The sequence below is a fragment of the Glycine max genome, chromosome 3 (assembly GCF_000004515.6).
Source record: "Glycine max cultivar Williams 82 chromosome 3, Glycine_max_v4.0, whole genome shotgun sequence".
Lineage (NCBI taxonomy): Eukaryota > Viridiplantae > Streptophyta > Magnoliopsida > Fabales > Fabaceae > Glycine > Glycine max.
Genome location: NC_016090.4, coordinates 31,267,013 through 31,286,533, shown reverse-complemented (window position 1 = coordinate 31,286,533; position 19,521 = coordinate 31,267,013). Strand labels below are relative to the sequence as shown.

General features: G+C 35.9%; 1 protein-coding gene across 7 annotated transcripts; it reads right to left on the bottom strand.

Annotated features, from left to right (window-relative positions):
• Positions 1–1,400: 1,400 nt before the first annotated feature.
• LOC100810533 (protein ENHANCED DOWNY MILDEW 2) lies at positions 1,401–19,226 on the bottom strand. Of its 7 annotated transcripts, XM_014773681.3 has the most exons (20): positions 18,769–19,109; positions 18,480–18,576; positions 17,924–18,355; positions 17,746–17,842; positions 17,094–17,150; positions 16,528–17,012; positions 16,338–16,434; positions 15,783–15,881; positions 14,839–15,086; positions 14,569–14,658; positions 13,630–14,151; positions 13,361–13,511; positions 13,136–13,237; positions 11,482–11,574; positions 10,805–10,846; positions 3,345–3,455; positions 2,410–2,481; positions 2,189–2,307; positions 2,042–2,105; positions 1,401–1,940 (listed from the first exon to the last, which is right to left on the bottom strand). In XM_014773681.3, exons 3-20 carry the CDS (start codon positions 18,334–18,336, stop codon positions 1,605–1,607), a joined length of 3,198 nt encoding a protein of 1,065 aa, XP_014629167.1. In that variant the 5' UTR covers positions 18,337–18,355; positions 18,480–18,576; positions 18,769–19,109; the 3' UTR covers positions 1,401–1,604. The 7 variants fall into 7 exon arrangements, with proteins under 7 accessions (XP_014629167.1, XP_040869893.1, XP_040869892.1 ...); XM_041013959.1 differs by lacking the exons at positions 18,480–18,576; positions 18,769–19,109 and adding an exon at positions 19,149–19,226; XM_041013958.1 differs by having other exon boundaries at positions 18,480–19,109.
• Positions 19,227–19,521: the final 295 nt, after the last annotated feature.

Sequence of the window (19,521 nt, the reverse complement as noted above, 5' to 3'; positions counted from 1 at the left end):
TATTTGTTGAAAAAAAACACGATATGAAATTGATTATTGAAAACCAATTTCATAACGCATGTAAAAAAAATAAAATCTTAGTTTAAAAATCAATTCCAAGACCCTATTTCTAAACTAAGGAAAAAAAAATTAATTGTTCACATTCAGAAATCAGTTCCTAAAATTAATTGTCACATTGGGGAACCGATTTCTCAATGTAAATAATAATTTATATGTTTGTGTGAATATTTTTTCATTTGTAATATTTGGATAAATATTTTTTTTTTATTTTTGTGTAAAAAGTCTATGTAAGAGTCTCTGCTTAAGTCAACTGGTTGTGGACTTGAGGACAGGTGGTAAAGCCTCTGCAACTAGTTATTCTCGCAGAGTTAACCATCCACATGGAATGTGACATGAGAATGTTTCAGATATAATAAAGAGTGGAGAAAAAACTAGAGAGAGAGGGTGTTAGGTTACTTTTAAAGAAATATCATTAATAATTAATTAATTAATTAATGTTATTTTATTATCCTTCTTTGTAAAGTTATAAATAAGTTGAATTTAGTAAAAGTCAGTCCTCTCAATGTAATAGATCAGTTCGAATCCACATGTTATTAATAACCCCACAATGTAACAGATCACTAAACTATTTCATACCATTTTCTAAATCAAACACAATTTTCTTGTGTCTTTGCAATGTGAAGAATGCCACCATTATATACTAAACTATACCAAAACTCGTTAGTTTAGTCTATACACCAAGTATTAATTAAACTGAATGCCTAAAAAAAAAACTGAATGAAGAAACAATATGATGAAAAATCTTAAAAGTCTCTGAACTTGAATATCAAGAAAACATATTATGATAAAAATAAGATACTTTTTTATAATTAATAAATATTTAATTTTTTACGTTTATTCTCTAATAAATCTTTACTTTAGATTAAACAACAATTTTATTTTTGACTTTTGATATTTTATTTTATTTCTTAATAAATTAACAAATTTTGTGTTTACTCCTAATAAATTAGTAAATTTTGTTTAGTCCAAACTAATTATAAATTAAAAAAATTTATCATAAAATAAATATAAAATTAATTAATTTATCATAGACTAAAAAAAGTGTCAAGGATCAAAACTAAAATTATTATTTTATCATAAATTCAATGCAAAATAAAAAATTATTAAAAAATAAACACAAAAATCAAATATTTATTAAGAATAAAAAACATATTTAAACCTAAAAATAACTTTTTTCATATTTTTTTCTTCATGATATTCAAATGACTTCAATTTTTTCATGAGTTTAGTTTTTAATTCAGTATTCCTTATCATCCGGCTAAAATGATCACATGGAAAATATTGAAATCAATTATAAAGAGAAAATTAATGGTAAAAATAAAACTGCTTTATACATCATCTTTGTTAATAAACTTTTCTTGATATTTAATTTTAGTGACTTTAGTATTTTTCCTGATATTATTTCATCATTCTGGTAGTTGTAGCCAATACATATTTCTAGGGAGTTGATAACTCCATATCAACACACAAGTCCTCAGGTTCATCAGGTGGTAACCCATTTCCCAATTCCATTTCTCTCCCACAATCAGAAAATACCGTCTACTTCACCAGACCGAGGCATTGCTAGTTGCACCTTCCTCAGGTGCATTGGCACCATTATCATTTGGAATACCATCAAATATGCTCAAAACATTCCCAGGGACATGTAAGCCACGGCAATTCTGATAACACTCATGATTCTCCTCCATAAGATAATTCTTCACTTCTTTTCCATTCACATGCACATCATATTCTTCCTTGATATGACAATGCTTTTGAGCAATTTCCCTGTGCTTAGTGGTCCAATCAGGGCGACTCCAAAGGTAGAGAGGTGGTGGCTTCAAGTTCCAGTCTTCCAATTGCTTGTCGCGTGTATCAACGGAACCAGGTAGATAAAATGACTGGAAGAATAAACAAAATGCAAAAGATAAGCTACTTTACATGTCCCTTGACTTGGTTACACAATCTTTGGATTGAAATCACAGAATTTTTGTTAACTCACCTTTCCTGAAAGCATCTCATCATCCTCCCAAATTAAATCATATCCTTCTTTCTTTCTGTCAAGTCTGGCAAAATAGTAAAGAGATGAATTTTATTTTTTTTCTGATTAGATCAGAAACACAAGGGCATAAAATAAAACAATACTAACCGTTTAGTTACTTTTGGCACAATAAGTATAAGGAGTTTTGGCTTAAATGTCAACGCCTTGTTAATAAATTTGTTAGCAAGAGAACCCTTAACCCCAAAAGGAGGATTCAGCCCTATGATCTAGCAAAATATCAACAGTGAAAGGAACATATATTAATGCAGAAATAGAAGTATTCATGTGTCTAAAAAAGTTATGAAGCAAAAGCTTTATTAGAGTCTCACAAGTTGAGAACCGTTGGGTAATTCTTCTGCATTGACACTCATCCAATCTCTCTTTTCAAAGTTGAAATCATTCTACATGCAGCATGATTCCATTAGTTGGCAATAAAAGGAAAGTTTGCAACAGATAAAAGGAAGAAAAAAAAGACAATTACAAGACTACTGTAGAAACAAATCAATAATATAAGCACCTAGCAGTTTTAAATGTGAAGCTGGAGGCAACCATAAACAAAAGCAATAACTATACCATGCATACCTTCATTACAGCAACATAAAACAACAGATAAATTCATTGAGAAGCATCATTATATTTATGCTTAGACATTGCACAAACCTTTAATACCTTAAGGCATCATAACTGCAAGTTAAAGCAAGGAATGTCCATGAATCTACCACTCAACAAAGGAATTAAGATTATAACTTAAAAACCTCTAACTTCATACCTTGTTGGCAACTAATAAAGGACTCAAAGAGGTGAGAAATAATTCCCCTATGCTGGTAATATGTATTAACCATATAAAATTAGTTTATGTATAGGGTTATTGGCAATCTGTAGATAGATCCCAGAATAGATGCATAGCAGTGCATAGCAGACATTTTGTTTGTCACTGTTAGCCCTCCTAGCTAGCACAGCAATCACATATTTAAAGTTTTAAAAAGTGGAAAATTTTCAACCACATCCAATATACAACTGATATGTTAATCAGAGAGAAATTTTCTCCACAAAATATGAATGGGGACCACAACCTTACACAGTCCACTTCAACACAGAGCAGTCCCACTTCACCAAAATTCATCACACTTGACATAAAAAATTGATTTTCTAATTGACAGACATATCCAAAACATTTAAAAAACACTATCCTCAGCATATGAGCTCTTATCTAACTGCAAAAGATGCTATCTTGGAACAGTGTCCTATAGAAGAAAAGACTTACCTTGGGTTGGAATAAATCATAGTTCTTAAATGAACATGACTTCCCCATCTCTTCAAGCTTTGATTTCATTAGACGACTGAAGTCATTAGAACCACAACAGAAGTCCAAAACCTGGCAAGGATACGACATAAGTATGGATGACGTGAGTTACTCGACACAGTGATTAAATCCAGTAGAAATTGTCAACAGCTATCATGAATAAATGAAGATGGAAGAATTTGTCATCTGTCAAATTTTATCTACCTGAGAAGTTTCATAAAAATTGAAGGCTACAAAATTTTGATTCCAATAACATACAGGAAGTTACATTGCTTCAAAGTAGTGATGCTATCCGCCAGAAAGGATCCAATTAATTTATATGTTTCAGACAGCATGATTATCGACAACCTACCATTAGTAATAGTATGCAGGAACATATAGGAGATGTCTCCTAGTCCAAATCTCAGCAAACAAAAACACATAAGGATGACTATGAGAGATTCCCTTGATGAAGACAATGAAAGCATCCTTAAAATTAAACATTTTGAAGATTTCCTCGAACACAAGGGACCAGGAAATTATCCTCAGGCTTCATGGATTAAAGCCTGATTAATAGAATGTGTTTGTCAATCAAGACTATCATTTTTGTCAAATGGATAACATTTAAGAAATATGAGATCTACCATCTTTTCATGTATTCTAAAATACTCATTGCCAGAAAATTGTAGCCTCCTTGTTTTTATGAAATGTTTATGACAAATGCCAAATTATTTAAAAGTAGGCCACACACAATGCTCACCAATAATCCCCCGTAAAGAGGGAACCATAGTAAAGTTACTTTCCTTACAATGCAAAAATGAACAACATTGTATTTCTGATTATCAACTAAATAGAGCACTCATATTAGGAGAAAGAGCAGGGGAAGATACACAATAAAAATGGTAGTCAAAGATTATGAAGTATACTTTAATTAAATGATATCAATACATACTGACAAAACAAAATGAATAGAAGGAATGCTAGAGACAGAGAGTAATTAGTTTGGATACATGGTTGGTTAATTGGAATAGCTGGGCAGTTAAAGTGGTAGAGGTAGAAAATATGCTTCAATATCTGTATTCTGAAAATGGATAATTTAGTTTTTAGGAATTTGTTAATTATGTCTCAAGTATTTAGAATGATGTTTAGATAATAAAGATAAAGATCTTATTGTTATCATTTAGACTTTAAGATATATTCAATTTGTTTTTAAAATTAGGATGTCATTAGTACTTGAAATTTTTGTTACATTTTAGCTCTATATATAGAGCCTAGCAATAAAGTTTATGTGCTCAGCAGCTCTTCTTTTAAAATACTTTTACGAAAATAGCTTTAAATTGGAGTGTATAAGAGTGGCCAATCTGTCTTGTGTCAATTGAGAATTGAACATTAGCTCTATTGAGACAGGGAAAATTGATTGTGAAGGGAGACCCTAGGGGGAGAGATCTCTCTCCTTATTCTAGTAACTTTCAATCAAGAAATAAAATCTTTAACTTTTTTCTCTAATTTCTATTTTGGGTTTCTATCAAGGTATGTATAACCAAAATAGAAAAGCATGAAGAACAACCACCTACCTTGAAGTGGCAACGACGGAGTGTAAATGGTATACAGATGCTTGGGTGGGCCGATTAAAAAAATTGGGGGCTTTTGAAAGAATTGAGGATGACTTACCATGGGAACTAGGGTTCAATGTCGTGCCGAAATACATCGGCGACGATATGATCATCCTCCTCGGGCTCTCGGACTCCAAAGCAAAGGAGATCATCATGGAGGAATCCCAACATGGTACATCTCTGTTCCCCATGTTAGAAAAGTGGAACTCGACGATGAGGCCGGGACATAGATTGGTATGGGCCCAATGTTGGGGTGTACCTTTAGAAAAGTGGGATATAGCGAATATCCGAAAAATCGTGGCGACAGTCAGAGACCTCATCGAAGTAGACGACGATGTTGACGAGCGGAGAAGGTTAGACAGGGCTAGAATCCTAATCAGAACTCCAAGGAAACCTCTGGTCCACCACACAGTTGCAGTACATATCGGCGGGGAGGTACACAACGTGCACATTGTTGAGGAAGGGTGCACCGCTGTTGGAATGAGATCCACGCTTTGCCGCAGCACCACGAACTCATCGGAACAGATCGACTCCGATGGTAGTGACATCGGAACACTGTTCGCAGCGCCGGAGACAACCCCTGATTTCCAGACCCAGACAAGCAGCCTCGACGGGATGCAAAATGATGTTGCAGAAAACCACCAGATCTCGTTATTACCCGGCGGTCATCAGGCCACGGAGAACTCGCTGGGTATTGCACAAAGTAGTCAGACTCACCCACCTAGTACCGACAAACGCACACAAACAGACACCGGAAAAGGAAAGCAGCAGAACTCAGTGGTGCAAACTACGGTAAACACAATGCCCTATATCGGTGAAGATCGCACATGCGAAGCAGCAAAGAAGAAAGGTTTGGGCAGCAGAGTGATGTCGTCAGTCACAGAGGAGCGCACAGGATACACAGGAAAGGAAATAGTTGTTGTGCCTACCCAAGGTCAGCGGGATATTGACCATCAAATTACCAACGGGCCAATTATGTTTTCAAAAATGACATGCATCTCCAACCCCAGAGATAACGGGCCAGTTTCAGAGTTGGGCCTCACTACCCACACCACATCTTTCACTTCACACAACCCTTATGTCAGCCCACCTCATCTCGAAACCCTTAGTGTGCATCCATCGACTTCAACAGCGGCTTGCGATAAACTCATTACTGAAGCTGGGTCAAAGACTGATGTGAGCCTCACTAAACATAACACAGTCACTAACCCAGAACATAACAAGGCTAGTTCATCATACCAAACAGAAGAGAATGGAAGTGAGTTGAAGGTATATGCTAGATCCAGGGGGCGCAGACAGAAGACAGCCCACCAAAGTGGAAAGCAACACACTTTGGGCGACATCACCCCACTTACTCATCTGGAACCCATATCAGGCACGGCTACACCAACAGCAGCAACTAAACACAACATAGTCACTAACCCAAAACTTAACAAGGCTAGCTCATCATATCAAACAGCTGAGATTGGAAGTGAGTTGGAGGTCTATGATAGATCCAGGGGGTGCAGACAAAAGGAAGCCCACCTAAGTGGAAACCAATACAACGTGGGCGACATTACTAAACCCCATTTACTCATCTGGAACCTATATCGGGCACAGCTACACCAACAGCAGCAACTAAACACAACATAGTCACTAACCCAAAACTTAACAAGGCTAGCTCATCATATCAAACAGCTGAGATTGGAAGTGAGTTGAAGGTCTATGATAGATCCGGGGGGTGCAGAGAAAAGGAAGCCCACCTAAGTGGAAACCAATACAACGTGGGCGACATTACTCCACTTACACATCTGGAATCCATATCGGGCATGGCTACACCAATAGCAACTACTAAGGGATCCAACAGGGGCCAGTATGAAGAGGCAGCATCACTATGGGAACTAGCAAAAATTTGGGGGTGTCTACCGTTTCAGATCAGAGTACAATCATCAACAAACTCATTGATATGGAGGACAGGGATAGGAAGGAGGACAAGGATTTGGGAGACAGCCACACCTTACCATGAATATTGTATCCTACAACATTAGAGGGCTTGGGAGAGGGGTCAAATGGGCTGCAATTAGAAGGATGATCAGGAAACACAAAGTGGACATGTTATGCATTCAAGAAACAAAAAAGGAGCAAATTGACAATGCTATGTGCTAGGCACTGTGGGGTGATACAGAGTTTGGTTGGGACTTCCAGCCAGCAATAAATACAGCTGGAGGACTACTTTGCGTTTGGAATGAACGAGCCTTCAAAGTGGAATGAAGGGTAAGGGGAAGAGGCTTTATTCTGCTGGAAGGAATCTGGATCCAGGAAAATCAGAAAGCATATATAGTAAACATATATTCCCCCTGTGACAGTCAAAATAAGTGGGAACTATGGGACTCACTCAAGCAATTGAGGCAACAGAATACTCAAGGATTGTGGTGCTTCCTGGGTGATTTCAACAGCATTAGGCACCATTCTGAAAGAGTAGGCGTGTCCCAAAGGGGTGCGGAAGCCAGCAACATCATTGATTTTAATGAATGGATAGCAGACCTAAACTTTGTAGAAACACCTAATGTAGGGAGAAGCTTCACGTGGTTCAAACCAAACGGGGTTGCTAAAAGTAAACTAGACAGGATCTTGGTATCCCAAGAATGGCTGCATAAATGGCCAGATAGCACCAGTTTCACCTTGGACAGGAATTTTTCAGGCCATTGCCCTATTTTGCTAAGGGCTAAAATCATTGATTGGGGGCCAAAACCGTTTAGGGTGTTTGATTGTTGGCTGAAGGATAAATCTTTTGAACAGATTGTTAAAGAGTGTTGGTCAAACACGCAACCAACAGGCTAGGGAGGCTTTGCACTCAAAGTAAAAATTAAAAAACTAAAGGAGGCAATGAAGGTGTGGAACAGGGAGCCATATGGAGACACATTTAAGAAAGTACAAAGAATTGAAGCAGATTTAAATAGACTGGAAGATGCAAGCAGCAATAGGCACCTGTCCTCTCATGAAATGATGATCCGTAAAAAGTTACAGGAGGAGCTATGGTCAGCGGCACACTCACATAAATCCTTGATGAGACAAAAGGCGAGGATAAGATGGATTAAGGAGGGGGACTGTAACGCACGCTACTTCCACTTGTTGATGAACGCTAGACGCACAAATAATGCAATCAAAGGAGTACTCATAGATGGATCATGGGTAGACGACCCCATAAGAGTGAAAGAGGAGATACGCAGCGTCTTTAATAGCAGATTCAGTGAACCTGATCAATGCAGACCAGTCCTCAATGGAATCAGATTTCGTGCTATTGGACACAGCAAAACGATATGTTGGTGGGAGGTTTTCTTGAGGAAGAAATCAAGGCGGCAATATGAGATTGTGGAAGTGAAAAAAGCCCAGGACCGGATGGCTTAAACTTTAAATTCATAAAACAGTTCTGGGAGATCTTAAAGCCCGACATCACCCGGTTCCTCACTGAATTCCACACAAATGGGGTCTTCCCGAGGGGAAGCAACGCATCCTTTATTGTCTTGATCCCAAAGCTGAAAAATCCGCAAAATCTCCATGAATACAGACCTATCTCACTAATAGGTTGTATTTATAAGATTGTGGCTAAGCTCCTAGCAAATAGACTGAAGAAGGTGATGCCAGAAATAATTGACGACAGGCAGTCAGCATTCATAAGTGGAAGACAACTGCTGCACAACATGTTGATTGCTAATGAGGCGGTGGAGGAAGCAAAGAGATGTCATAAGTCATGCCTAGTATTCAAAGTGGACTACGAAAGAGCCTATGACTCAGTATGGTGGATGTTCCTAACATATATGATGAAGAGATTAGGTTTCTGCCCCAAATGGATTAGCTGGATAGAGGGATGTCTTAAATCAACCTCGATTTCTGTTCTGGTTAATGGCAGTCCCATACATGAATTCGTCCCTCATAGAGGCTTGCGGCAAGGTGACCCACTAGCGCCTCTACTTTTTAATATTGTTGCGGAAGGTCTAACTGGTTTAATGGGAGAAGCACTGGATAAGGGCCTCTTCAGCAGCTTCCGTGTGGGAAAGGACAGAACACCAATTAACATTCTACAATATGCAGATGATACCATATTTTTTGGAGAAGCTACAATGCAGAATGTGAAAACAATTAAGTCCATATTGAGAAGCTTCGACCTTGTATCTGGATTGAAGATAAACTTTGCAAAGAGCAGCTTCGGGGTAATTGGGAAGTCTAACCAATGGCGGAAGGAGGCGGCTGAATACCTTAATTGCAAAATTTTGTCCTTGCCATTCAAGTACCTGGGCATCCCCATTGGGGATAACCCAAGGCGCAGTGAGTTTTGGGACCCTATAATCAAAAAATGTGAGAGAAAACTAGCCACATGAAAACATAGACACATATCCTTCGAGGGGACAATGACTCTCATTAATTATGTCCTAACAGCAATTCCCATCTATTTTTTCTCCTTTTTCAGGGTTCCCTAAAAAATAATAGTCAAACTAGAATCCATTCAGTGAAGATTTCTATGGGGAGGAGGACCGGAGCACAGGAAGATAGCATGGATCAATTGGAAGACAGTGTGTTTACCAAAAGACAAAGGTGGTCTCGGCATCAAAGATCTCAAGACTTTAAATTCAGCTTTGCCGGGAAAATGGCATTGGGATCTCTTTCACAAGCAGGAGGATCAATGGGTCAAGATACTCAACTCAAGTACGGTGGGTGGAGGACACTTGAGGAAGGAAGAAGTGGCAGATATGATTCTACTTGGTGGAAGGACCTGGTCTCATCACAACAACAACAGCCCAACAATGTAATCAAAAAGGAAACAGCTTGGAAGGTGGGCGGGGGTGATAAATTTAGATTTTGGGAGGATCGCTGGATAGATACTGAAGTACCACTAATGGAGAAATACCCAAGGTTGTACCAGATCTCTTGCCAGCAAAAACAAATCATCATGCAGATGAGGAGTAACTCAAACAATGGATAGGAATGGAAGTTCAACTGGAGGAGGCCTCTTTTTGACCATGAAAGGGACGATATCACAGCAGCAAATCCACCCTCAAAGGGACGATAATTGGATATGGAAACCTGACTCAAGTGGACATTACTCATCAAAAAGTGGGTATGACCTAATAAGGGGAGCAGAAGTGGGGGCAGTTCAGAATTCAGACATTGTGGAGTTATGGAAACTCAAAATTCCAGCCAAGTCAGCGGTGTTTGCATGGAGGCTAATCAGGGATAGACTACCAACAAAGACAAACCTCAGAAGGAGACAGGTGATGCTAACCGATTCACTGTGCCCTTTCTGCAGAAATAAAGAGGAGGAGGCTACTCACCTATTCTTCAACTACAGCAACATCCTCCCTCTATGGTGGGAGTCATTGTCCTAGGTTAACCTAACTACAGCTCTGCCTCAAAACCCAAGGGATCACTATTTGCAGCATGGAATCGGGAACGATCATGGAAAGAAGGCTATAAGATGGAAATGTTGGTGGATTGCTCTAACAAGAACAATATGGCAGCACAGAAACAAAATAGTTTTTCAAAATGCAAGTTTTGATGGAAGCAAACTGCTGGATGACGCAGTCCTCCTAATTTGGACATGGGTCAAATCCATGGAGAAGGATTTTGCAGTACATTTTAATCAATGGTCCTCTAATTGAAAGGAAGAGTTTAGTAACTAGAAGGGGTTGGGAGATGATGAATATATGTAAAATTGTTAGGTGTATCTTCCTTGGTTCTGTAATTAATGGAACCAAATAGATCCCTACAGCCAATATGTACTTATAGTACCATTGGTACTTTCTTAGATTAATAAAATATCTATTTTTGCTGAGCGAAAAAAAAAAAACATACCGTGTCTCCATTCTGAACATACCAATGAAGCCTATTAGCAACCTGCATTAGGAAGCTCTTACCATTAGCTTTACTAATAAGCAAGAACATTGAAAAGTTAAAACACAGGAAAGTTTATCATTTAAGTTATTTGTATTGTAGCATTTTAATTCATAAAATCATTACTTACAATCAGTTATCCCTGGGGCTAAAAGCAAGGGAAAACAGCCTAGTTCAGAACTTAGGCATATAACTTAGTGATGACTGATGAGTTATTTAGATACAATGAAGGCCCCAAGTTGTTTTGATACAGATGAACAATATCACTCTTGTATAATAAATAATAAATATATAATAATATTGACTTATATTTAACTGTGGAGAACTAATAAAAAAAGAATGCAAAGGTAAGACAAGAAATAAGATGAAATGTGCATGCACACACACTAGCAGTCTAGCACAAATGCACACACATGAGTATAAAAATGGATGTTCATCTGTCCTACATAACTAAAGTGAAATGCACACACACTAGCAGTCCAGCACAAATGCACACACACAGTATAAAAATGGATGTTCATCTGTCCTACATAACTAAAGTGAAAGAGTGAGTTAAAAAAAACTAAAGCGGAAGAGCCAGCCAAATGCAAAGTTTTTGACAATCTATACTTCAAAAAATTCAGATATAATGTATTTACCTCCTTCAGCTTGTCTATTTTAGTGAAATGGCGACCAAAGGAAGTATACCGCATACCATGAAGAAAAGGTGAAAGATAGACCTTGAGCTGTTTCTGCAAGAGAATTAGTAATCAGAAAATTGATATGGGGCATTTTATGTTTCTTTCAAATATACAGTCATTCATATATCTTGTACTAACAGATAAGATTTTCCATAATGGCAACTTTTTTTATAAAATACAACACAAACGAGCGAGATCAATACAGATATAAATGAACTATATGCATTGCACTGCCATAAAATAGTGTTTGCATTTGTAAAGCAAATCTCACAAATATTGTTGAAATTACAAGGAAAGGGTGAAGAGGAGAGACAGGAGAGTCTACTCTGAATGTGTGCATGATACGACAAAACGCTAACACCTATTTATATTAAAAACCATCTAGGTCACATACTAGTTTATTAACAGTTTACAACAAGCACAAACCCAACCCAACAAGACTACTAGTTGCTGTTTGCATTAATTTACAGTCAAGCTCAGTAAAAGTGAAATTAAAAGTTATGCTTTAGTAGTTATCTATAAAATCATTCATGTATTCCCCCAGCAACTTAAGCATTGAGGATGGATGGTTCATAACATGTTATTAGAGTCTCTCTGACTAGTCTAAAGAAGATTGATCCTTGCCGCTCCATTCTTCTAACGAAAAGTTGAATTTCAGCATGAGGTAGGTAGACTTGTGTTAGGAATTCAAACAAAATCTGTTTTCAGAAAGAGATATGAGAAAAATGAGAGACAAACAATGTTTTAAAACCAGGCAGGTAATCGAATGTGAAAGGACTGGTTCACATTTTATTGGTTCAACCGCAATTGAACCGTGGTTGAATCAGTAGTAATTAAATTTATATTTTTAAAATTTATAATAAGTAATAAAATGATTTAAAATTATAATAAATCAAGATATAAAAAATAAAATCAATATAAATAGCTAAATTAAATGTTTTATAAATTAAAAATTAATAATAATTAGAAAAACAATATATACCTATGTGTAATCCTTAAATGTGTTTTTATTTATCTTAAAAATGTTTTAAAATGCATATATTAAAAAAATGATTTAAAAAAAGCTTTAAACCAGCTTTCTGCACCTGTTTTAGACCAGTTCTCACAGGTTCTGAGATGAGCTGGTTTTTGGAGTGACCAGACTGGTCACTAAACTGGTTCCAGACCATACCAATCGAATCGGTCAGTCTGGTTTTTAAAACTATGAAGAAAAGAGAAAGAATACTTCTGCAGTGTTTATTGAATTAAAAAGAATAAAGAGAATTCTCGTTCCAAGGGTTTCCACATTCTACACTAGAGCTAACAATGCTCATTTCCCAAATGATAGCAGCCAGAAAGCCCATTCTTTTACCTTCTCCTATTTAAGCTAATTCCCTACCCCTACAACTTCAACTGTGTAATATTTATAATTGACTATTGTCTGTCCCTATCAACATGTGTAATGAGCACGCTTTAAGACCAGACTGCTCTAGCAAGAGAAGGCACATGTTAGAGATGTAATATAAGTTTTTTGGGACAATTGGTTCATGATAAAAAATTTAAGTGTTAGATGAAGACACGTGAAGGATTTTATGCAACATCTTTAACAAGAACAATGAAAAGGTATTTCAACCTGCCAAATAAAAAGCTGATGGAGGACCCCTGGATCACAAATAGCTTTTGCTTCTTCAATACTACCACCTTCTTCTAACCTCTGCAAAGCTGTTTGAATAGCCTGCAAGAAGCCAGAGATCCTTTAACTAGAAGAATAATAGGTAATTGGCTATTTAAACTTAAAATGCTCAGATTCTAGTTGCACCAACTGACATCAACATCCAAGAGGGAAAATAAGACAAACCTTAACTGAACCTTCTACTTTTCCTTGAGTAAGGTTCTTATGATGAGATACAGGTTCGGTGAAACCAGAAGTTGTAGAGAAGGCTTGATGGTTCTTTTTGAATTCTTCCTCATTAAATGTAGACATGGTATCTTTCATTAAAGACAAAATACTGCATAGGCAGTGAAAGACAAATGTAAACACCTGAACTTAAAAATTAATCTTTTTTCTTTAATTAATCATTTAATCCAAGAAAAAACACAAAACATATGACATTGCACATAAAGTACCTATTTTCCATTTCAGCGTTGTTAGCGTCAAGTGAAGTTTGGATTTTTTTTAGAGGCTTCTCTATGCCTGTTTTTCCAATACTTCCATCAACCATTTTTTTCTGCAAAGATTTATCTTCACGTAATCTTGAATTACAGGACAAGTTAGCAATTTTCAAAGGCAACTTTTTTGCAGGCCTTTGTAAGGAACTATTTAACACAGACAGATTTTTAACCTTCAAATATTTTCTATCCCTATCAAACTTGACTGATCCACTTGAGAAACATTTATCTTTCTTTAAACATATTTTCTCCATATCTTTGGCAGAATCACCATCTTGGATGCTAACACTTCGCTTTGTGACAAGGTTTGGTACCAATGTTTTCTTAGGATGAAGATCTTCAAAACTTTGCCCCAAATTTAGAGTATTTTTTCCATTGCCTAATAATTTGTAATTCAATACCTTCTTTCTGACTTTCACATCAGGAAATACCAGATGGTCTCTAGCAGGAGTCCCGAGTTCCCTAACTATCACATGATCCCTGAGCAACAATGGGTTGAAAACAAGTGTTAGGCCTCATATGAGTGCTACATTAAGGATAATCTGAGTAACAGACAGGTGAGAAATATAGACTGCAAAGGTCTGTAACATTCTCTACGTGATGAGTGAGAAAAAATGGATGGGAAGGATATGGTGGATGTAGGAAAGATATAGCAAGTTGGAGAGATTTTAGGAGGGGCAGGGTATTCTGCGCACCTGCAGAATTTCCCTTGTTATTTTTTCTTTTCTTCCTGCATTTTGTTTCTGATATCAGTTTCAATAGAGGCTACCTGTGCTTGCAAGGAGCTTGGTTTTCCTTATTTCTATCTAATTCCAAGTTCCTATCATATATAGTAAGGAGACATCTACAATCCAAACACAGTTTTAATATCTAATTATTTAAACACTAATAACTTACAGGCAATATATCAAAATTTGATGGTCAAGTAGACCATCCCAAGCCCTCTGCTCAATGCTCTTATCATTATCAAATACGAAGGAAATTTCCCTGAAGAAAGCAATAGAAACAATGAGACATGTAGAAGCAGCATGAGCATGCACAAAGAAGCATCATATAGAGGGTTTTCATTTCATCAAATAAAACATAACACTGTTGAGATGAATACCTGTAAGGCTGTAACCATAAATAATTAATTAAAAAGAAAAGAAATGAAAAGGAAAAACCTACCTGGGTAAGCATTTTCTGTGGTAAGCTTTAGGGCAGCGTCTACATATTGCGAATTGCAAATCATGAAAATTTTTATTTTCACCTTTTTTACATAAAGAACATATATGAAGAGGACAGACAAATGCTTTTCCCATGGCAACTTTCTTTCTCATTTCCTCTTGTTCAGTGTCAATGCTAGGGGAGAGAAGTCTTGCAACACATTCAGGATGGTAGTAGTGACCACAATTTGCAGTAACACAAGGAAATACCTAAGAAGAAACAAACAATGAAAATTTTGTGCATTTTACAAATCTATAAGGAAAGAAGCAAGCAAATTAATTTCAACATTTAAAACAAAATTGTACTCCAGACAACAAAAAAAAAAAAAACCTAAAAAACATATTAACAAGTTCATAGGATATCATTGGCTAGACAGGCTAGTACAAATATAATGAAAAATATTGATAGGCAAAAGTAAAATGTAAGATATCATGAATTTGTGATTTCACATGTTCGTATTGGGTCGTGGGATCATCATAAATTTACACGAGCATGTGCATGTCTAGTGCGTTCTGTGGTACCAAGAACCCAATAGCATTCTCCCCCCTGATTTATGAATTCAAGTGGTTCGTTAATCCATATGATCAAGTGGGAGACTAATCATTCAACAATAGTGGAATATGGAGAGAAGTCATTTAATTTCAGTTAATATACATCACATTGTTCCAATATTGGAAGGCTAGAAAACCAATGAAACAAAGGTTTATAAACACTTAAAATACCATACATTTGCACAAAATAAAGACGAATATCTTCCGGACACTAACAAATCAGAAAAAGAAAACATGTGGGTAAGAATAACTAATGACATGCATCTTTTGGATGTTATTCATATGAAATTTTACCTGAGGAAAAGAAAGATGAGATAAATAGTACACGAAAGCTAAAGTGTATCTGAAATATACCTCTGCTTTAGATGATACATCAGATGAACCCAGTTTGCCACATGCAAAGCACTGGTGCAGCTTATATTTACAATTTTGACAGTAAAAGTTTGGAAAGGCCTGCAAAGTTATGATTTGGTTCTATCAAGCCACAGTTGGAAGTTATGAAAAATAATGCTGACATTGAGTTTGGGAATTTATTATGAAATAGGAAGGAGACTGGAGGAAAACAAAATGTGAGGAAAACGGAAGAAAAAGAAAGATATTCCAACATCACCGTGTTTGAATGTGCCAATAAAAAATACTCATTCTCATTGGCAATTATTTTCAGAGGATAATCTATTTCTGCTCACTTCTATTCCAAATAGGAGAGCAAAAGAATTTATTCTGTAAGAGGCAAGAGGGGAGAATTGTCTCACTTTTATTCCCCTTCCCTTCCTTATTTTTTTTTTATTTTTATTTAAAAAAATACTTCCAAACAAGAAGCAAACATTACTTCCATCCTACTGTTTTCTTTCCTTTCTTTTCCCATATAGTCCAAACATAGTAACAGAAGACGGGAAACACAGTGCTTACCTTAACTTGAGCACTAGTGTAGCCAAGAGATTCACAAACTGCATCTATACCAGCCTCTTTGGTTGCATGAAAGGATCTCAGACATCTTCCTTCACAACTGATCATTAAAAAAAACATATTCAATTAAAAATTTGACAAGGCTAATTATTAATAAGTGAGTCTCTTTTATGGTTATATGATAAAGACATACGGAAGTATTTCACCACCATTATCACATATTGCACAAACAGTATCATATCCAATATTTTGCTCTCCATCGGGATCGAGTTCACCATCAGATTGGTCATTCTCCTCATCCTCTGAGTCCACAATAAACTTTGATTCCTTTGTAGGAAAAACATCAGATTGGCCATTCTTCTCATCCTCAAAGTCCCCAATAAACTTTGATTTCTTTGTAGGAAGAACATCAGATTGGTCATTCTCCTCATCCTCGGAGTCCACAATAAACTTAGATTTCTTCGTAGGATGAACATCAGATTGGTCGTTCTCCTCATCCTTGGAGTCCACAATAAACTTAGATTTCTTTGTAGGAAGAACATCAGATTGGTCATTCTCCCCATCCTCAAAGTCCACAATAAACTTTGATTTCTTTGTAGTTAGAACATCAGATTGGTCATTCTCCTCATCCTCGGAGTCCACAATAAACTTTGATTTCTTTGTAGGAAGAACATTCTGCTAATTAATCAACTTAACATTGAACAAGAAAGAACTTCAAAGATCATATAAAGATAAAAAAGATAAAAGGTAACAGTTTACACTGGACTCATGGAAGCCTTCATTTGAACATGCCCTTTCCATGAAATCAAGCAGATACTGTCCATTAAAATAAACAAAATTTTGGAGAAAAATGTCAATTACCAAGAATTCAGAGATGCTTGGTGCAGGTTAAACAGTGAATAATTTACTTCGTAATTCATAATGGACATAGCTCCACAAGTAAGTTGTAAAAGATGGAATTCAGCACAGTAGTTTAGCACATAAATGAAGTAGATGGTAAATCATTCATATTCATGTGGTTAGAAGGTCAAGCATATAAACAAAACCAAGGATTGTACAAAATCGAAGGAGTGAAGCTGGCAGCACAACACCTCAAACAACCTTTTTTTTTATGCCTTTACACAAAGGAAATCAAAGTTTATTGGTATCATCAAATATATTGTGCATCTGGTGCAGGTATTGCCACCAACAATGACAAATAGCATAGTAGTTAGATTTTCAAACAATAAAACAAAAAATCTCAATTAATGGTTCAAATAACTAGAAAAAAGAAATATGGAGTGATTTATGAGTTGCTTCTATCAACTACATAGTTTTTACAGACAGCAAGTACATATATACATATATATCAGATAAATGTATTAACTAAAACGTATTCTAATTCTAATGAAAATAACGCAGGACTTTGAACCTTGGATTTTGTTAAATCTTTATCCCTTTCAACAGCTTCTCTAATCAATGTCACATTACTAAGAAGATCATTCTCGGATGGCACAATATCAAATGAGCTGCAAGACAGGCATTTCATTAATGAATTGAATGGAGTATGGCAGATCAGAAATCTGAAAAGGACAAAAGAAAATGCACACCTAAAGGCCTTCAGCATTTTGACCCAAATACATATTTGAGATTCCTCTGGATTCCATTTCACAAAATGTAAACAATATACTGTGACCAAGATTGCCTTAATTGTACTCTCAAAACACTTTCTTGGTCTTTGGAGAGTTATCCAGCTTTTGTCCTTTGAAAGCACTGAAATCTCAGGCTTCCCAGAGGGAAGTTCAAATCTCCATCCGATTATTTGTTTGTGAATTGTCTGGAGACCGTCGTCATCAGTGGTGCCACGCAAAAATACTTGTGCTTTCAAGCCACATACGGTCTCACTAATGCTCCACAGTAATGTCAAACTAGAAAGTGACACAAACTCTTCCTTTTCATTTTCAAACCAATAACTATCAACAAGATCTGGGATAATTTCACCTTCTTCATCTGATGATGCCATTAGATGTCCAAAGCTATGTCTAGAAAATGTGTGTAATAGGAAACATATAAGTTTTAGTAGTCCATCACTTTCCAATTGTCAAGGATTTAGTAGTCCATCGCTTTAAAGTTAATTTCAATCATGTTAGCCATTTCTTAATTTACCAACAAATTGTCAAGGATTCTGTAGCTGTAGAGAATCAGCAAGGTGCAGTACAATTTTAATTCTAGTGCAGTACACATATGAGTTAAACATGTGGACCTAAACCAACATCAAAACACTAAAGTGAGTAAAAAAATAGAAGAACAAAAGGAGTACAAAATGAGAGAGGAGTTAAAGCAACCACAAACAGAGGTAAAGAATGTACATTAAACAAGGGAACAAAATACCAACAATAAAAAATAAAAAATCATCATCAAATGTAAAATAAAAGTAAAAATTAAACCCAATTACCACCTATTACTTTCCACATTCATGCTCTCAAGCATAGCACATGGATTTACTCTCCAAAATAGAAAACCTCTAAAACCCTCATTTCACACTATGATTCCTTTCTTCCATACTTTTCTAGTTCAGAGAAACCACAATGTTAAAACGTTTACAAAAATACAAAGTGAACTAAAAGATTTTAGAGTACAGAAAAAAAAAAACGAAGAAGCTAGAAATGTAGAGTAGAAAGAAATCACAGTTTTTCTCTGCTAATTTTTTTGGTCTTGAAATTTGGCAATGAGAAGAAGAAGAAGAAGAAGAAATAACAGGTGAACGAACTAACACTGTCCGTATGAGTGCTTTAACCGCAAAAAAATAAATAAATAAACTTGCACAACACGCACCTCTCAAATTTCCTTTTGCTTTTAAAGTTTTCAGAGGAATTTTAATTTTGTTTTCTATCCTGAAAAAAGTACCATCATCATAATAATCCCATGATCACAGCTCACACTGGGATCATGTTACTTAGGAGCAGTCTTCAGAAATTATGGAAAGTTTTGGAAAACGGAAATTTGAATTTTAGTTTATTTTAAATATTTATATATATATATATATATATATGCTTAATTATATTTTTCACCCCAATTCTTATGAAATTTGTGAATTTAATCACTATCATTTATCAATTAATAAGCACAAAAATTTGGATAAAATTTACTAAAAAAAATTAGGAGTAAAATTCAACAAAAAAAAAGTTGAAAATAAAAAAGTCTAATT